This window comes from Meleagris gallopavo, chromosome 2 (genome assembly GCF_905368555.1).
Source record: "Meleagris gallopavo chromosome 2, MGAL_WU_HG_1.1, whole genome shotgun sequence".
Lineage (NCBI taxonomy): Eukaryota > Metazoa > Chordata > Aves > Galliformes > Phasianidae > Meleagris > Meleagris gallopavo.
This window is the reverse complement of record NC_139405.1, coordinates 49,335,802-49,356,296: the sequence shown is the minus strand read 5'-3', so window position 1 is coordinate 49,356,296 and position 20,495 is coordinate 49,335,802. Positions and strand designations below refer to the sequence as shown.

General features: G+C 36.5%; 1 protein-coding gene across 6 annotated transcripts in view; it reads left to right on the top strand.

Moving 5' to 3' along the window:
• IPCEF1 (interaction protein for cytohesin exchange factors 1) overlaps positions 1-20,495 on the top strand; it is a 72,639-nt gene that overhangs the window by 27,840 nt on the left and 24,304 nt on the right. For 4 of the 6 annotated variants that reach the window (XM_085217061.1, XM_085217064.1, XM_031552461.2 and 1 more), the window contains 5 exons: positions 3,931-3,981; positions 7,360-7,396; positions 8,067-8,236; positions 15,068-15,141; positions 17,744-17,815. In XM_085217061.1, the coding sequence (XP_085073187.1) occupies positions 3,958-3,981; positions 7,360-7,396; positions 8,067-8,236; positions 15,068-15,141; positions 17,744-17,815 (377 nt within the window). In that variant the 5' untranslated portion in view covers positions 3,931-3,957. The remainder of the gene's footprint in view (positions 1-3,930; positions 3,982-7,359; positions 7,397-8,066; positions 8,237-15,067; positions 15,142-17,743; positions 17,816-20,495) is intronic. The other 2 variants (XM_085217063.1, XM_085217062.1) reach the window with 1 other exon arrangement.

The window sequence follows — 20,495 nt, the reverse complement described above, 5'->3', positions numbered from 1 at the left end:
GACATTTAATTAACTAGTTAAATAACTGACTAGATCTGTTTAATTAGTAGCTAATGATAAGGTTCTGACAGATTAAATTGATCTCTAGTAACCCTCAGGGCAATTACTAATCGTTGTGATAACTTTTCCCCTGCATTGTTACAACAACCTCAGTTAGAAGTAATGCAATAATTTAGGACTATTATATAAGGCTGTCTCCTTGACACAGGACAGTGCTTCGAGCACTGCTATAATTAATTTGAGGCAATGTTTTTCCTAATGCTTCTGAGTGAGATCAGTGATTAAGTAATCATTGATTTTCTAGGCACATTTTTGTAGTGCTATTGCTAATTTCATATTGCCTGTCAATTCCTTGCCCATTGAAGTGCAGATTGTGGTAGGCAGCCAAAGAGAAAGTTAGCAGATATGTTAAAGACAGTGACCAGTGTGAGAAATGGAAGGCAAAACATTTATTTTCCAGGTTTTCCTATGACCTTTACTTGGTTCTTGGAAAAAATAGAATTTTTCTAAATAGTTTGTGTCAATGCCATCTGAATAGAAACTGAGCTATGCACATATTGGGTGCTTCTACAATACAAATAGTTTGACTCATATTGCATAGCTCAAATATTTTGCTCAAAAACAGAAAAGCATATGCCCGCACTGGATGTCATCTGAGGGATGGTTGGAAGGCATGTCTGGCGGATTTACTCCAATGTCATCATAATAAGACAGTGTCAGGCCATGTAGATTTTAACTTCCACGAGAGGAGTATTACTTATGGATTAAGATAACTTTTTTTTTTTCTTGTTTTCCCCAAATGACAATCATTGGAAATTCAGTGGGTTATTTTTCAAACTTTTTTTTCTCATTCTTTTTCCCCACTTAACTTTGCCTTTGATCTTTAACAGAGATATTTCGATTTATTTCAGAATAGATGATGCAGTCAAATGGAAATGATTGCAAGATATTTCTGTTAACTCACTTACTTTGTTTCCACATTCATTGCAACATCTATTTCTGATGTACCTACTTGTTTACTACTCTTGAAAGCGCAGGATTAAAGCTGTACTAATAAATAAAGATATGCAATCTGATATTTATAGTTCAGCTGTTGAATCAAAACAAAAAACCCTCAGAAAATTGAATTGGAAATCTTCTACCTGAAACCGCTTTCGGCATAATTTATTCAATTCAGATAGAAATTAAATGACATCTCTAAATAAAGCTAAATAAATGTAGGTTTACAAACTGATAATGTCAAAGCATTCTATTTGGATTTAATCCAGTAGATTAATTACGTTTTATCCTGTGGGATGTGGGAGATTGAGGTTTGTTCTCTCCATTATAAAGACCCCTGAAGTGGAAGAACTTTTACTGTGTTTAGTTTTATTTTTTTTCTCTCTCTCTCTGACTTGCTCCATTTTCCATCAGCATCCACCACAGCTAACTGCAATCTTGGAGTCTTAAGGGGAGGACTGGAACACCACATCCTCACCTTGGTGGTTAGGGTACCCTCTTGCAGGTGATACCCCACTTCAGATTTAATGTCTTCCTGAGTCAGGGCAAAGATATGCACATGTATGTCTGCAGTCTTTAATGAGTGCTATGAAATGAGGTGGTCTGGGCCACTTGTTCTCCTGCTGCATCTTTTCCAGTTAGGAATCAGGACAGACAGCCTGTGATGTGAACTCAGCCTTGTCTCCTGCTGGCTTGTTAAACTCCTGGGATCAGATGTAGCTTTAGTGCTATGGAAAGACCTTCTAAAAGCAAAACCACCAAATACTGGCATGCTTCTGGACTACTGCAAAGCCTGAGGAATGGTGTGACCACCTCAGATCATAGGCATGGAATGGACATGGTTCAGCAGGAGATCCTAACTATAGTATGTGGGAGGGAATTTTGCTGGTGGACTACCGTTGCTAGAGGCAGCCCTGGTAGGCTCACGGTGGACCATCCAGTAGGGTGGATATAGCCTAGCTCCTCTTTAGTGACTATATTTATCCAACTCCTTCTCTTAATCCATTCATATATTCAGAAAGGATAGGTGCTTCTCCCATGAAACAACTGTGAAGAATTGAAATGAAGCACTTCACTATAGTTCAGAGATAAACAAGGCATGCCCTTCCTAAGTGTTGGTTTGGCAGCAGTTGAGTAACATGAGTAAGCATAAAAATTAATGTTATTTCACAGTGTAACTTATCTCACTCAGAATAGGTTTATTTAAGGGAAATAAGTTTAGGTTATCTGTGTAAGAGCCAGTCTTTAGTGAACATATTTTTACACCTTTCCATACACAGGGAATAATAAATTTTATGCTTACTTAGGCTGAGACAGAAGTCAATACTGCTTTTGAAATCTGGATGCTGGTTCAAAGACTGCTTAGCTGGTTTCTGGAAACCAAACAAAAGTTTGAGTTAAAATCACTGAGAAAGACCTGCTGGAAGCCATTGCAACTCTTTTGGCACAAGTCACGCAGGCGGAAACATTTCCTTGCCAATTAAATAATGCTTCTCCTCTCATTTCTTGTATAGTGACAGATTCAAATTTGTGCAGTTTGTGTAATTACACACACTCTCCTCGCCCCCAAAACCTCAAAGCATACATGAACTGAAGAATGACAGGAAAAAGGGCCACATGTCACAATAATTAGTATAATTTGGTCTGTTATTCCATTACTTTTTGGCACAGAATTTGAAGTCAATGTTAATTTGCTTGTATAAGTAAAGGTGTTTCCTCTGCTTGTTTATAATAGTTATTATTTCTAAACATCCTTGAAATTATTTGCTATAAAATCTTTCCTCATCTTCATAATACTTTAGTTAGAGCCACTTTTAGAAAGTGTGTCCTTCTATTTTTGAATAGAAGAAGCTGAGAGTCAGAAAAATGTGAACTTGTTTGCATTTCTATTTTTGGTTTGACACTGCTGGAAGCCAGTAGTAAGTTTTTATTTCCCAATATTTTATTTTCATAATAAAACATTTATTATGTAGGAGGAATAGCACATATCTTAAATTTTTTGTTTTAATAACAAGAAAATGTTCTTGTTAGAAATTCTTCTGAAGTGTCTCTATTTCTAGAAATCCCTTCTTGCTCACCTCAGCAAAGTCTTCTACTCTCTCCTTTTTCATTGAGTGATTCTTAGATACACAGAGAGATGAGTTCTATAGGAACTTTGCTTGCATCAAAGAAGTTGGCATGTTTTCCTTTACTATCTCTGCTACACAGATTCTTTTGTTATATATTCATTTTACCAACATAAGGAAAATAATGTAGAGAATAGATTATTGATTGTAATCAATGTACTAAATGAAATTGTATACACAAAGCTACTTGTTACCTTTTTATCCTTGGAATAAAACCCCTAGCGTATGCTATTGGACTACATAGATTTTGCTCTCCAGATTGGAAAGCTACAAGTTATTGTAAGGTAGTGAACTATTAAATCCTCTGCATTCAGGAAAGACAGCAGACTAATTGATTAAAATTCTCAGAAAACACTGAGAATAACTCAGCTGAAGTGGAAATAAAAATTCTATTGATGTCTGTCGCATTGAGAAGGGGGTGAAAAACACTCCAATATTTACTTATTTATTCATCTCCTAAAAAAAACACCCTAAACAACCATTCAAAAGGCTCTGAAAACAAATAAACTAACAAAAACCAGCTCCCATCAAACCATATTGATGAGTTTTAGTATGCTTATTTAATAGAAAACTTGGATAATATTTAGTGGTTCTTATTGATAGTTGACTTCTATATCAGTACAATTGTTTCACATAACATAATGTTACTTTAAGGAAAGATCTATTTTTGAGAGAGTGAGAGAATGAGGAAGGATGAAGCTGGCAAGACAAGTCATATTAAACCTTTTTTCACTCTGTTGCCAAGACTAATATTAGATGAAAATATAATGAGGAACTAAAGTAAACAACCCTTCTCTTTTTACAGCTTTCTCTCTAAACTTTGAAACCATTCATGGAAGCTGATGGGAATGCCCTTGTAAGTATATCTGAAGTGATGCCAGTTACTGATCAGTTGAAGTGGTCATAGAACATCAATATTTGAATAGTATCTTGCTAATGGGCCAAGTGGTGAGACTGTCACAGGCTGTTCCAGTTCTACTCTTCAGATGAAATGGAGTCTGTTGCATAGACCTGAAGCCTTATCTTCCAAGTCCTGCCCTTTAAAGGATGAGGAAACAATAACTTAGCACACATGAGCTTAGAAAATGATTTTTCTTAGACATGCACCTGTAGGACCCTTGAGGTTTTAGGAAAGTATGGCTCTGTAGAAGATATCTGTTAATCACGGCCTTTTTTTTATCTTCTCAGACACATAATTAATGAACTTCAGGAGACACGAAGCCTGGTCTTCAGTATTAGAGCACTACTCCTGCTTTTGGTCATTGAACAAACTTTTATTTCCCCCACAAACAGCTTCACGCACCAATTTCACTCCACTGCTTTCTTCTGGAGCATTTGCAAGCTGGAACCCACACAGTCTCCAAGAAGAAGCATCACCAGAGCAAGAACTGACTGCTTCTTGGCAGTTTCCCACAGGGATGCTGCCTTTCATTTGCAGGGGTAATTGCTCAAGACCTCCTATTTGGGCTAGGAATACGTGACAGAGGTGTTACATACTTCAAATATTTTGATGTTTCAAATCAAATATAGGACCTCTAAACAAGCAAAATCTGTCATTTAAGATATCACTTCTCTTGTACATTTTTTGCTTACTGATGGAGCCAACCTCGCACAGAACTGGTTGAGAACAAAACTCAGTTTTTGCAGCTGGCCCATGGGTGTATTTACCAAGTGGAGAAGCAATGGGCAGTGAGCTTAAAGCCTGTATTTTCATGCAGCATCAATATCCTATTTTGTTCCAACCTTTGGATATTACTAAACAGATGAACAATCTCAAACCTACAAAGGAGAAAAATAAATAAATAAAGATATCCAGTATTGACAACCGTGCATAAAAATTACAACTAAAGTTACACTAAATCTAATATTTTGCATTTATTTCACACCTGTATGAGGATTACTGTTTTCAGACATGTTCTGCAGATAGAAATAGATTTTTTCTTATTTCTATTTTGCTCTGCTCAACCTGTGATAGTGAATATTTTTTGCAATCAGGAAATTGAGCTTTACAGGAATCCTGTGAAAAAGAGGATAAATTGAACTTAATTCATGAAATTTCACTGAGCAATGATTTTATTATGGATTTGTCACTGATTTTATGCAGGCAAACTAAATGTAATGCTGTCTTGAGAAACAGCCCTTCCTCCTCTGATTAGTCTCCCAGTTCCTCCAGTGAAATATAAAGAGATGGAAATCTATCACCCCCTGTCAACTGTCAGGAGGAAACAATCATCACCACTGAATAATAAATGCAATAGATGTGTGAATTCTTTTTTCTTTTTGCTATTCCAATCTCTTACTGGGTAATCATTTTCCTCCTCAGCCTATATATAAAGCAGACTCTAGCAGAGATTTAGGTAATATGGATGTTAACCTTCTCTTTATGAATGATCCATAGGCCAGGCTATGTTGTGTTAGATCATCAGTAAGTCTAGCAGAAAGACCTACTTCTTCCTCAGTTGCTTGTAGAGAGCCACATCCTGTGTCAGGGTTTCTCTTATCATTGTACAATTTTATGTTGGTTAAAGATGAACTGACCTCTCTGTAGTTATTGACAAAGGTGCAATGTCACTCTGCTTCGTAGCTTTTGCTTAAAGATAATTAATTCTTATTTGCTTTTCTTAATGCCACTTTGGTCACACTAAAGGAATAAGTGATTAGTGTGACTGCATGACGTATTGATTCACTGAGAATACGTGTTATTTCCATGGGCCCTAAAATAAAGCATTATTTTTTTTTGAATTGAAGATATGAAAGTTGGCCCATATAGGATGGGAAAATAATGGAGGTTCCAATACAACTGATGTGTTTTCTTGCTGCTTTTCTTCATCTGTTGTCATGGAGAAGTTGGAGACATTGAGAGATCATGGTAGAATTAGGAAAAAAATAGGCAAGCCGGGAGAAGAATATATGATGATTAAACAGGAATCTGAGATTATTTATTCCTGGTTAAGCCTCAGGTCATCTCAAATAAGCACCAGATAAGCACAGGACTTTGCGATATGCAGTTCTGCTCTCTAATATATGCTGCAAGGATAACTGGTTAGAGAATACTCCAGCTCTTGTAAGTACTGATAGCAGTGGTTTCTTGTGATATTGTTTCTGGATGCTGTAGCCTTACTCATTTTTAATTCACCTGTGAGAAGAGCTATCAAATCCTTCAAGAATAGTATGAAAAAGGCTTTTGTTTGCTCTAAGGCTGCTTGTTAACTCTGGGAGACTGCATTAGGAATGTTTCTAGCGTAGCTCTGCAGCGGATCAGGTAGTTACCAGCTTTGCATAGCAACGTTGTGGCCGAGCATATTAAACCGTGCATCACCTTATCTAGTGTTCATCATCCGGAGGTTTCAAAACCTTTCTGAGAAAATAAACAGTGTGAATATTTTTGTTTCCATGCTGGAGATGGAAAAGTTGAAATCAAGAGAAGTGTTTTATCTATAGTCGGACAGTCTGCTAGTAGAGGACTTGCTCTAAAACCCAGATCCTAGATATCTGATGACCTCTTTCTCGGTCTCTGGTCTCCTGTTTTAATTTCATTTTCTGTACACTACAAATGAGTAAATGTAATTTGATTATGCTATTTTTGCAGTGAGTAATATTTTCATGTACAGTATGGCAAGACTGGTGTATTTACGCATTATGTTTTGGATAATCTGCCAAATTCGTATGATTTATTTACTTTTCTTTTTGAAATTTATTAAACTCTTACTTGTGTATGGAGAAATACAGTCTTTGTACTAAAAATATATATGACAAAGTAAAGAGGAGTGAAAAATGATTTTCTTTTTCAGGACTGCTTAGAATGTGCTAAAAGACAATCAAGCTTGGCCATGTATTTTTTTATCACTGCATATTTGTAAATTCCCCTCCTAGTAGCATTAAAATGCTGGAGTCCTAACTTTTATTTTTTAACTTTGCATAGAATGCAATTCAGCAAGAACATAGCAAAGAAGCTGCCTGTGGGTGTGAAGCAGGAAGCACTAGCAGACAGACACATGTATAATAGAGTTACATTTGCTCTTGTTCAACTACACATACATCAATTCTAATTAACACATTTTCTGCTTCAGCTACTAACATCCCCTCAGCAGCAAGCGAATAATGTATTTCCATCCTGCATGCACCACCAGCATCACCACCACATCCTTCTCTAGCATCCCCCTCCCCTTTCTAGACAAATGTTGCAACACAATCTGATGTTTCCTCTTTTCTTTCCTTCCTGCATTTCTTACAGGTTCCCTTGCGTCAGAAGGCAAAAAAGAAAAGTCAAGGTAATTAGAGATTTTTTTTTTCTATTCTCGTCCTCTTTTGTTATTTTCTTAATATGTCTTTATCTTGGGAGGGTGAGGATTTTATACTGCTACTTGGCTGGTAGAAGGCTGCTTTTTAACTACTATTTCTTGAACCAATTCTGGAAAAAGAAAAAGAAAAATGACAGCATGCTATTTTGGACGAAATCCTTGTGGTATGTTAATTGATTCAAAGCTGGAAATTGACAAGGTAGAACCAGGCAGATGCATGCACACACACCAGCGGTTTTTATGTACTTGGCATAATAGTTTTCTCTCCTGACTTAAATAGATGTACTGCTTTTCAGCACAGCTGCATGAAGAGAAATGCATGCATGTTTCTCTTAAAAGGATCAAGGGGTATATATATGATTTACAAAAACTTGTGTATGGTTACCTTAACATTAATTAGTATCTGCATTATCTACGGCTTATTATTTTTTTTTTTAATGCATATCAGAATGCCTTTTCAAATGCATGTGTATCACTGTCACAGCTGTTACAAAACAGAAAGACTTCTAAGTATATTTTAAGATACACTTGGATGACTTGTTGAGATCACTAAATAAGGCTAGTATCTTTAATTGTCAGCAGCATTTTTCCTGGTAATTTACTTTTAAACAAACATAATACTGTATTTTTACTGACACAGGGTTCTTTATAATGAGCCGACGGAGGATATCGTGTAAAGAACTGGGGCAAGCTGATTGCCAAGGATGGCTCTACAAAAAGAAGGAAAAAGGAGCTTTCATTGGTAACAAATGGAAAAAGTTCTGGTGTGTCCTGAAGGAGTCATCGCTGTATTGGTACAGCAGTCAGCTGGTGAGTACTGTGTCTACCCAGCTCTGGGGATAGACACGAGGAATCTGGAGGGACCAAGACTAGGGGTGCTGGGGTCACAGTTTAAATACTTTGTTTCTCAGGCCTGACGTCTAGGAAGTGTCTATATAAATGTGAAACTTTCAGAAAACTGCATTTTCTAGTACAGCGAGTACTTGAGAGCTGTTAATTTGCAGCTTGGTCTGCTCTTTGAAGAACTGATCTTTGCAGGAACTGCTTGCATCTGAATCTGGAAAGGTTTTCCTGAATCGTGCAGTTTGTAGACACTTGCTACCAAGACTCAGAGCAGGAATGTTTCCTGACTACTAGCTAGCTTGATTTTCAGAAGTCTATCTCCTGCTTTCTGCATTTGCTTCCATGTGAGATTCATTTGTCTATTTGTTGTTTTATTTTTTGCTTGCCTTTTTTTGTTTGTTTGTTATTGCTTTTATTTGTTTGTTTGTCTGCTTGAGCTGGTAGGGTTGCAGGTATTTGCACAGGCACTTTGTAGTGACTTTACATCTCATCTGACTGATGTCTCATTCGGAACACTGTAATTAAAGGCTCTCATGTTCTGCTGCTTTTTAATGTCTTGCTCTAATGAGTCAATGTTAAAAGTCAAATGAACAAGAAGAAACAGTATTTTGAACAAAAGGTCCATCTTTCGGTTCAAGGGATGAGCTTTTCTCAGGATAACTTGCATAGATAGCATTTCTCTTCCTGTTAACAGAGCCTGAACAGCCTACTCCACTTACAGTGTGAGTGGAAAATAGTCTGAGACAAAGAATACTAGGCCCTGAATTTATGTGATCAATTAAAGAAACTAGGAGTTAAAAACTAAAAGGGGGAAAAAAGTCACAGTGAGAAACTCAGAGTAACTCTGGAGTCCCCTCTGTAGATGGCTGTGTTCTACGCCTGGCTGCAGCACTCAGGGCACTTTGCAGATGTGTTTCACATGGGTTTCAGATGGGTATTCAATGGAAAGTTATAGCTGAGTGTAAGACCCAGGGGGTCCTAGGGATTAGCTGATTTTATTCCAGGCTGTTTGCTATAGCTCAGCTTGCCTGAGCACATATGGTGTCTTATGTGCCCTAGGAAGATTCAATATTGTTATTCATTTGCACTGTTACTTTTAAAAAATCTCTCATCATATTCTAAGGATGGGCTGGCAGAGCCCAGAACTGAAGTGTGCAGAATGTTAGGGGGATGCTAAAATCACTGGTTGAAAATGAGAAGATTCAGTGCAGGATTATGAACGGTCTTCAGATTTCTTAAATGCAAAAAGGCTACACTGAAGATGAGGATGTCCCTCATTTTACAAAGGATGAAAGATTAAAGACACCTGCATTAATCCTAGAGCATTTTAACAAGTTAAACACTGTATGGATTTTTCCACAAGTTTATTCCTGTAGCAATAATCCCCATCTCGCAACATATCTCATTCAAGGTACAAGTAAAATAGAAAAAAAAATATTTTCTCTGATGAAGAGTATTTCCTATTTTCCCTTTAGCTGCAACTTTATCATGATAAAAATTTTAACAGACATTTAAAAAAAATAGCATTTAAAATTGATATGAAGTATTCTTTTTTGGAGTAAAGTGAAAGCAACTCTACTGATTGTGGGTTGTTTTTATTTTTTTGTGGTGTTTGGTAGTCTGAATGAGCTTGCTTTCAAGCCCAAGTGCAATTGTAACAGAAAGGTGAGCTGGCTGACTGGCAGGCCTGTTAGATGTGAGAAGTGTTGGACTGGACAGAAATGATTCTGAGGAGTAATCAAGATGGGAATAAATAAAATGATGAGACAATATACGGCAAATATTCCGTTTTGGAGGAGAAAGGTGATAAGAGGAGAGTGCAAAGTTCTCTTCTTTCTTTTCTTTTAGTAAATTTCTCTCAGGACACAGAGAAGCCAGGATTGTGCAGACCCCAGTGCTCCAAGGCTGTGTTTGACACTTAAGTGAACTCATCTTTTTAGTCCATGCCTCCTTCCCTGTTGTCGCTGACTGCCTCAAAATAAACAAGGTTGAAGAGCAGGTGACAGCCTGATTCCAAGCAGTTACATTCACTCTGAAAAGCTCACACAGCTGCAAAGTACTTCTGACTTCTCACCTATCACAGTACTTCTTGGAAGCGTGCTAGCTGGTAGTACCTCTTTGCTTTCAACTTCTACTGACTCTCGCACACTATTTTTTGTTAAAAACCTAAAGGACAACTTAAAGTACAGCCTCTGCATAAATTTAGATTCAGGCAACATTTGCAGAATCACAGTAACTGTAGGGTGCTGAAAGTAAGGGAGGTGTCCTTTGCTAAAACATACTTGCTTAAATTGATGAGACCAGAACCATGCTTAGTACCACTGCAGGAGTTACATCTGAGATCACAAAATCACAGAAATGAATTTGACAGATGAATTTGACACATTGTATTTTCATAAATATTTTTCCCTCCAGAATTATGAAAGAAAAATAATGTGACATTCTCACTGGCTTGCTTGTTATTTCTTTTTACTTCTGTACCTGGTCTACATTTTGTACCTTCATCTTCAGTGGAGCTAATCCTCGGTCACAGCAGAGCAACCAACACAGAACACCTAGGTGTGCTGAAGAAGGATCCCTGCTTCTCACACACTTCAGACTTCCCCGTGGTTGTCCTCTCAGTCTGAAGTGAAAGGCAGTGATGGAGGATGGGGCTGAGGTCAAGTGAACTGGGTTATGCTGACTGCTAGTAGCTCTGCCTGACCAGTTTTGCTCCTGTGAGAAACAGGAATATTTTGTAAGTGCCTGTGCAGAAACTGCAGTCAACCAGACACTAGCAACTGTAGCATAGCAACAGGGTGCTGGACTTAACCTTTTTTTTCTGATGGAGTTGGAGAAAATAAGGAGTGGGTGGAATTTTTAACTGAATGCATGCTATCGCAGATTTGGGTGGATAACCTCAGCTGACATCATGTTCTTGGTGAAATCTGTCTTGAGGCAATCTCTGAAACTTCAAGAGTTTCTGTTGCCTGGGTTTAATCTGCCTTAGGTTCGTACTGGTCCTGGATCTTCCATGTTAGGCAGACTGATGGAGTCAATATAGGACACTTTGGGTGACATTTGCAGACAATAGCTCTTTCAGAATAACGTAACAAAAAAAAAAAAAAAAAAAAAAAAAAAAGGCCAGAGCCCAAATAATAAAATGCTGAGAAGGGCCAGAAATCAGACACTAGGGTCAACCTTCTAATCTATTGAAGGGAAAGTGAGCACATAGATAAATCCAAAAAACCTTTTCACTCTCCATCTGATGTATTGAGAGTATTGAGTATTGCCTCCATCTGTAGGCTCAGCAGAGCTGAGTAGACTGCTCTGAAACATGTTCCCACACAAACTTGATCTTTTTATGATGCACAGATATCATATGAGATAGATAAGCCCATACTGTCATTTATTTGCAGTGTGGATATTTCCACAGTCTAGGCAAGGAAAGCTGTATGGTGTAGGAGAAAACAAGGAAGGTCTCAATTTGCAAGGGAGATATAGAAAAACATCAGAAAATGAATTTGAGCAGTCAGATTTTCTGGATGCATTCAGGAAAACCAGACTCCTTGGAGAGCTGCTTTCTTAGTGTTTACTTCCCTATTTTCACTACTGCTCTCCATAGTTGTATATGTCTTGGAAATGGGTTTAAAAAGAATGATGTGTGATCTTGTCCACTCTTCAGTGGTTTTAGTTCTTTCCTGTTGACTCATACTGAAAACCTTGAAGGAATTGGTACTTCTGCATATGGAAAGAGACAAAGGGTGAAGTTTAGCCAATATAATCCTGTGTTCCTGGCTGATCTTGTGTTTGTTGCAGCTACCTGAATAATGCTGGCTGGAAAGGGACAGAGGACCAAACTCCTCTGATCCATGTGTTTCTAGGACAACTTGACTGGTTTTCCAAATGAGGTTGAACACAGTTTTGTAAGATGTGTTAATGATGGTTGTCATGGGGATACAACTGAAAAGAAATATAAATATGAAATCAAAGGGTTGCAGGCTGTGATCTGCTGTCACTACTTCTCTTTGTTTTTCTCTCTGTATTCACTGAGTTTAAATTGGTCCCCACTCACAGAGCTTTGCCAGGAACTGTATAATTGCAATCTTTAAAAACAGGAACCTTTCACCTTGGAGTCACAGTAACTGCTTGCATGCATGATACAAAGCCATTGATGTCAGCAAATAGTGCTGAGAGCTTAGTGGGCCTCTGATCCAACATATTGCACAAATTATTCACAGCTCTGTAGGTTGTCTCACTTGGCAGAGAAAAAAAAAAAGGCTAAATATGTTGAGGACTGAACTATTCCTCCAGCAACCACGAGGTCTTCTGTGGTCAGTGCTGAAACACTGTGCCTTGAATTGCAGATCAGAGCTGTTTTGCAGTAATTAGGAATTTTCACTTTTCAGCACTATTTATTTTTTAAAATGTTTTGCATCTTTATATTCACTTCAAATATTGAATCACGTCTATTAAATGATTTACCAAACCTCATAAATAAACAAAAATGCATACAATATATTTAGAAGCAAACTAAAAATGTCGTTTGTCTCTTTCATTGGGTTCCCTCATTATGTTTTATTAAGATAATTATTTTTTTTTTTAAGTACTGAAAAAGTGTGAGTTTTTTCCTCTTTCTGTCCCGAGAATTTACAAAGGCAGTTTTTATTGCAGAAATTTTGCTTTCTACAGTGGAGCACAGCAAAAAGTCTAGCTTTGTATGTGAAGCAAATGTGTAACAAACGAACAACAACAATACAGCATGTAACAGCTTATTCTTTTTAAAATCCTGATGGAATAGCAAACAGGTTAATTTTATTTTAATCTCGACTTTTAGGTTTTTTTACAGCCTGGAAACAAAATCCTAAGGAAGCTTGACTGAAATGTGTGAGTTAAATACAGTATACTTAAAATCACGTTAAAGATAACATGTTGGATAAAAGTAAATATTCTCTGCACTTTCAGTGTTTTAAAATGTTATGTTTATCCCAAAGTTGATCAAGAAGAAGGTTTCCTAATGTTTATTAGAAATTTTATTTTCTGAGTGTAATGACACACAAGAAAAGAAATCCATAACACTTACATCCATTTTTTTTCCCTCTCCTTCCTTTTGTCTGATAATAATGGAGCTACATCAAACACCTAGGCACACCTGAGGTGCAACCAGTAGTGAAAAAAAAAAAGTGGTTCCTACAATTCATGCTGTTACCTTTCTTTCTCTTATATATAAAATGAAACATGAAAATTTTCTTATAAATAAATGTGAAATCATGGGTAGAATTAACACCAAGCATAAATGTGATGCATTGAACGTCATCTATTTTTTGCCATTGGAACATGCTAGATGCTACATAAGAATGGAGAGTTCTCTGTAGTAATACTGGTAAATGAAATCAAAGCCTACATGTCTATTCCCATGAAAAATTTAAGAGAGTATTCTTCTAAATTAGATGCTCATTTAAAGTGGCAGTGATTCAAGTTAAAGACCCATCTCTGCATGAATGGGAGCACCCCAGATGTCTCCCCACATTGAGTTACTCAGTGCAGCTGATTTAATGGCCGGATACATAATCTGAATGCTCTAATTCTTGTATAAATGCTTATATAGTGTGTGGACTTATTCTCTTCATGAATGTCTGTTTAGCCTGGTGCAGGCTAAGCTATTTACTGGTGAAGATGTAAAATATAAATCTCTGTTATGAATACTTAATGCATGTAAACGAGATGAATGATTGTTATATTTTGATTTACCTTATGGTAAATCTTCTTAGAGATTTATACTTTCAAGAGTTAAAAATCAAAGGCTTGTCTTGATGAACATCTTTTTATAGTCTTTTCATATTCATGCATAGTCTGACTTCAGTTGCTGTCAATCATCTCCATTTATCCTCTGTCTTTGTAATTGTTGTGTATATTTTACCTCTGTTAACTCAGTGTACATTTTCAGAATTGTAATGTGGCCAAGGATAAAGGCTGAGAGTAGTAAAGAACTGATTTAGGAGTGAATGTTTTCTGTATTTTAAAATGTACTTTTTTTGTTGTTTGTTTGTTTGTTTATTTGTACCCCTCTTAGGAGCAGTTTGTCTCTTGTGGCTGATTAGGTGAATGTAGATAGATGTAGTAAAAGAGGATATTTCAGCTGTAGGCAGCAAGAATATGGATTTGAGGCCTACAAATACCTTCAGGATTGCTGATACTGCTCTGACAGAGTCTGGCTGACAGGTGGTAACAGAGGTGCTAGTGTTTCATTTTCCATATTTTCACAGTGCCTGGCTGGTCTCTTTGTTGAACCATATTGTGGGATTATGAATCGCTGCAAAGGATTTGGTTCCTCTAACTGTTGCTTTTGGTCCTGGTTTGATCAAAACCTAGATTTTGCCCATTGCAGTTTCAGGCTCTGGGCTAGACTTACAGCATAATCATATGTCTTAGGGAAGGGTGCTCTATAATAAACCAACAAAAAATACCCTGTCATCAGGAAGTGGGCCAATCTACTTTAGAATTGTTATATGAGTTGAAGATTCTTTCTTCTTCAGATTATTTGATATTTGGAGGTGTACAACAAACACTCTTACACAGACAAGAATGGTGGTTTTCCAGTACACAAGACTTGCACGAAGGGTAGCTGGTGTAGGAACAGCTTCTTTCCTCAAATATAGCTAAAACATAGGGTGTTAATGTATCCCCATGGTGATGAGAATGTATTTTTATAATATAAAAAAGCTAAAAACAAGCACTTGCATGTTAAATAACATTAAACATTGGAGTCTGGTAGTTTACCAATTGGTTGATCTGTCTTTATTTGTTTATTTACTGCAGGCTGAAAAAGCAGAAGGATTTATCAGACTTCCAGACTTCAGTGTGGACAGAGCAACGGAGTGCAAAAAAAAGCAGTAAGTTTACCTCTTAACACTAGTTTTGCATGTTTTTTTACATTGATGCAAAGTACTGTATTTCAGTATTTCAGCCTGCCACTGAAACTATGGGGAGCTCTTCTGTGTTGTATAAATAATGAGATGTTGAATGTGTTGCTGAAAAAAACCCAACACATATAACAAATACATTTTTGAAAATTCTCTGGCAGATGTGCTCTACTAAAACTGCAATTAAAAAGTAAAACAGTATGCCAATTTATTATTACTATTATTATTGTTTTCTTCTTTGTTCACTGCTCATGAATAAATGACAATCTGTCTTAAATGCCTTCTCTTGAGTGGAGAGTTCAACAGTGATTCAAATAATGATGCTTACATTTCAGTGGAGACTTTTTGTGAGATTGCTGTGGTACAACTTTGGGATGTACTTAAAGTCTCAGTTTGTGCAGAGAATGAAAACTTTGTTGAGCAGTGAGCGCAACTAAAAATATTCCCTCCAAACTCCATTTGCAACTTCCAGCTGCTTATGAGTACACTTCAAGTGTTTAGAGGAGTATTGCTGTTGTCCAAAGCCTTTTTTGTTCTGGTCACATGCTCTGCTGAGCTGCATGTGTTCCTGAGATTAAAGGAGTCCCCCAAGGAAAGGAGTTAACAATTTGGAATACTTGGAGCTCCATTTTGTTTTGTCAGAAGGAAGATGGTTGAATCATAAAACACAGGACCAAAAGAGATTGTTTTCTTTCACTTCTGTAGCTGCCAGCTCTCTGTGACTGAGATGAAAATACGTTTGTTGCTTTCTGGGTATGGAATAAATTAGGAGAGGACTGTGAGGACCGGATTGCTTGGTCAGTTGGGGCCCTGCCAAACAGTATGTACTTCCACAGGAGAATGTCATGTCACAAGGAACATAAGAAGAAAACTATGCAGTCTCAGAGCCAGAGACAATGTTTTACAAAGAAAATGACTCTGGAAGGTCGTACTGATGGATATTCAACTAAAGCATGGTTGGATGCTGAGACAAATGAGTGTTACAAATGGGTATGGCACATGTAATTCACAAGCAGTGTTTGTTTAAGGGACACTATATATGATCGGAACAGATCATGCCCTGCTGGAAATGTGCCAGTGAAAATAAGAAATGTTGAAGACTTTTCTTTCATTTTACACTGCTAAAATGTTTCAGTTGGCTAGCCCCTTTTCTACCCTCCTTCATCATTCTCTGTTACATTGTTGATGATTTTTTTTTTTTTTAAATTTATGTGGATGCAATAGGGAGTCAGAGATCACTAATTTTGTGTGCTGCAATATATAATTGGTTATATTAACTGTCAGTTGCTTAAGGCATCCCTATCACCATGGATCCTGTTGTCTTTCACTTAAGAGGGCTACTCTTGCACTTCAGTAGAAGCTTGAGTGCTGTGGCAAAAAGATACAGGGATGAAGGGTTGGGTTCCTATGATTTAGGAATTCCTAATGGAAATCAGTCCTGCTTTTTAAAGTTTATTTATTTAATTTATTTCCCCTAACATGTCTATTATGACTGTCAAGGTATTGTTCTAAGTATGTTCCGTAGCTGGTGAACTATGGAGCAATTGATATCAGGAGTAAATTTCCTTTTTCTTTCTCCTTTTCTTGAAGGAGTCAGCATCAAAATACAATATGTTAGAACAATATGTAAGAGGTATATGTAAAAATGTTTTTTTCTGAGTTCGTGCTTTCTTCTCAGGGCAGCTTTAAGAATGAGTATGCTGGATCAGACCAAAGCAGTCCAACTTGATATCTTGCCTTCTGAATTGGCCTAAAGCAGGTGCCTAGCAAAGATTAAAGGAAAAGAGAAAACTTATAATGCTATTTCCTTAAAATGCTCCTCCATCCTCCAAACAATTTACTAATTGGAAGCTTCCTGAGTCAGAAGTGGGTTAGTGTATTTATTAACTTCTGGTAATTTCCACCAGGTTGAATTCATTAAGGTTGATTTAACAGTATTCATAGGAGAAAGATCCAAGTCAGTACCTCCATTTTAATTTTTTTAAATCTTCCACCTAATTGCCACTTTGGTGACTCCTACAACCTATAATGGAAAAAAACAGCAAAGTGTCAGTTCCTGTTTTAACTGCTGTGTGCCATGAGTGACGTTATTGTATCATACATCCCTTCTTTTTACCATTAGTTCTATATGTTGTGGGTTCTTAGCTGATTAGTTATGCACGGAATATATTCTGTATCTTGGGTTATCCTTTGCACTTTTGCTGAAACTTTTTCAAGTTTGTTTTATTTTTGAGTTGGAATACATATATTCAAGATATTGGCACACTATGGAAGTATGGGGTGGCATAATGAAAGCCTTTGTTTTATTCCTTATTTCTTCATTTTTTATTCATACATTTCATACTGAATACTATGTGGACTAGGAAATGAGCTAAAAATAATCTTGAATTTTAAGGAAATAACTGTATGAATGGATAAATTGGTCTGGATTAATATAGTGGAATGAATAAATATTTAATATATTAAAATCATTCATTCAGCTACTTTTTCTTATGTAAAGAAGTTTTCCTCATCTCTCTCTCTCTCTCTTTTTTTTTTTTTTTTTTTTTTTTTTTTTTTTTTTTCCTTCAAGTGCTATTAAGATCAGCCACCCACAGATCAAGACGTTTTATTTTGCAGCAGAAAATGTTCTGGAAATGAACACGTGAGTAGAGAGTGACTGGTCCTGTTTCATCCTGTCTTGCATCTGAAAACACTTTGAAAGTTCATTCTCTCACTGTTGAGCAGTTGTTGATGAAGTTCTTCAGGGTATTACTAAAAATATATATTTTTTCCGCATCACTAAATAGAAGGAATATACTACTATTTGTTCACTAATAGAGTTGAAGTCAGTATCTGATAATTGGTATAATTTTGTTACTAGACTGCAAATATTTGAAGGAATTCCTTTCCACTAAAGGTTTTCTAGCAAGTTCATCTTCTTGGAAGAAGCAAGGGAAGAGAGGAAAGGGAGGAAAAAATTACTTAGCTTTGCTTCAGAAATGATCTAGTGCTTGAATATAATATTATTTGCTTTCAAAATAGCATGCCAGTTAACAAAGATAGTTAGAAAGATATAAATAACTGTTTTTTATTTTAACTAAACATTTACTTCACTGCCAAACTATGTTGCAGTTAAGCAATCTTTATGCCAGAGTAGACATTTTCTTTCCACAAATGTCTATAGGAACAACAATTCACTCATACTGTTTTTTTTTTAATGAGAACAGTAAAAATGGGTACCTAATAGTGCCATTTTAGGAACTATTGAGTTATTAGAATCGGATATTACTTGCAATTGATCCAGATTGGACTGATTTGTATACATCTCATGTCTTCTTTATATTTATTACTTCAGAATATATTCTGTTCACAATGCTTTTTCATTAAATGGCCAAAAAAACAGATACAAATCAGTATAGTTGAAATAGGAAGACAGATATATAAGGCCAGATTTTAATCTTGGATATACTGGTGAGATTCTTGATAAAGAGTTGACTTTTCATCCTAGAGACCTCATAGCTCTTCAGCACAATGGAAAGGAGAAATGAGAAATGTTGAGAGAATATGTGAGACCTTCTGAAGTAACTTCAGAGACAGAAAAAAACTGTACGCATCCATTTATACTGGACTGTATAGATACATGTAAATATAGATGTAAGAACCTGTTGCCCTTTGAAACTTGGAGAAGCCTAGAGCTTGCAGTTGGGGCAATGACTGTCTATTTCTGTATGGCTGCATTTCTTACCAGAGTTCCTCAACACAGTTGAGGGAAAGAAGGGCTGAGGAAGACTGAAAATGGCCAGAAATAATTCCATAGAGAAACTGACTGACTGAGAGAAGGATGGATGTAGGGAGGAAAAAAAAAAAAAAAGAGAGCTAATGGAGGACATGTGAACATTAACAGCTAGTTTGGAGCCCAGCTGGAAATTGTCAGTGTCTTAATGACATTTTGGAAATGTTTAGTCTCATGTAAGTGAGTGATTGAAATCTACACAGGTGTCTCCTCTCTTATGCTCCAGAATGATTTTCTTCAAACTCCACTTCTACAGTAAATTTCATATTGGCTGAAAGCTAAGTAGCCTAGCACTGGAGCAGCTTATATTATAGTTTACTACTCCTAATTCCTTACTGTTGTAACTGATTATGTTTTCCTTGGCAAAGTATAAAATACATGGATTTAATACGTAAAGTACATGCATACTCACGCATATGTCAAAACAGACTAAAAGACATCTGTTTGCTTGGCTCCATTCCCACGCATACATATGTATGTGAGTGGTTCCACTGAAGTTGCTGGGGCATTCCTGTATGTTGAGTTACTTGTGTACTTAAATACTTAGTAGATCACGACCTTTTGCAACTCCCCATGCATGTATATCTATTAAGACACAGTGAGTTTATTAATTTAGTAGTTTACTTCATTAATTCAGCATTTATTTGTCATAGTAATGCAAATATGAAAATCAAATTTGTTTTCTTAAATGCACACGATTACTAGTGGTCTGTCTTACCTTGCTCTTATTGAAATCTTGTATTAGCAGCATTTTTATTTTGCTTAAATTAAAAAAAAAAACACATTCTGTTAAAAATTTTCTGTTAAAAGAAAGTAATTAATTTTTACAGAGATTGCACATTTTTTTTCTGAAATTTTTATGCAGCTCAATTGTTTATATGACAGTCTAAAAACCCAGTTACATTACCATTGTTCTAACTAGAAATTTTTTTGATATTCCAGTACTTCAATATAATCAAGATCCAGCACCATATTTTCTCCAAGTTATGAATTTTAATTGCTGCCTTTCTTACATTCCCTATTTAGGCCTTGAGTTTAATCTGAAAGATTTGAGCTTTTTTAATTGTTAGTTTAAAACATGGGTAGTTCCAAATGACTTAAAAGCAAACACAGTGCACAAAGGGTATTGTCAAGGGAGCAGACATCATATTCTATGGCTCCTTTGCCTTTTGCATAACCTTGGATGAAAGATAATAAGTCACTGATATTCTATTATAACATTAATTGTTTTCTGTAGCTTCCAGAAATGCAGCTCTTTGGTCATCAGTAGTGTTTTTTCTTAACATGAAGAGGAAAAAATGTCCCAGGCAACTAATCCTGCTCATCAGGTCCAGTCTGAGAAGAGCACAAGGGCTGTAAAACAGAACTACACAGCTTGCTATACTATTTGATGGACAGAAATCCATATATAGAAAAAGAAAGCTCTTGGTAGTCTATTACATATTACAAGGTGGGCCTATGAGATCCTCAGTGCATTTCTCCTTCTACTGGCAACTTAATCCTACACAGTTGTTAAAAGGAATGGGAATGTCAGTAATCAGGTCATAGG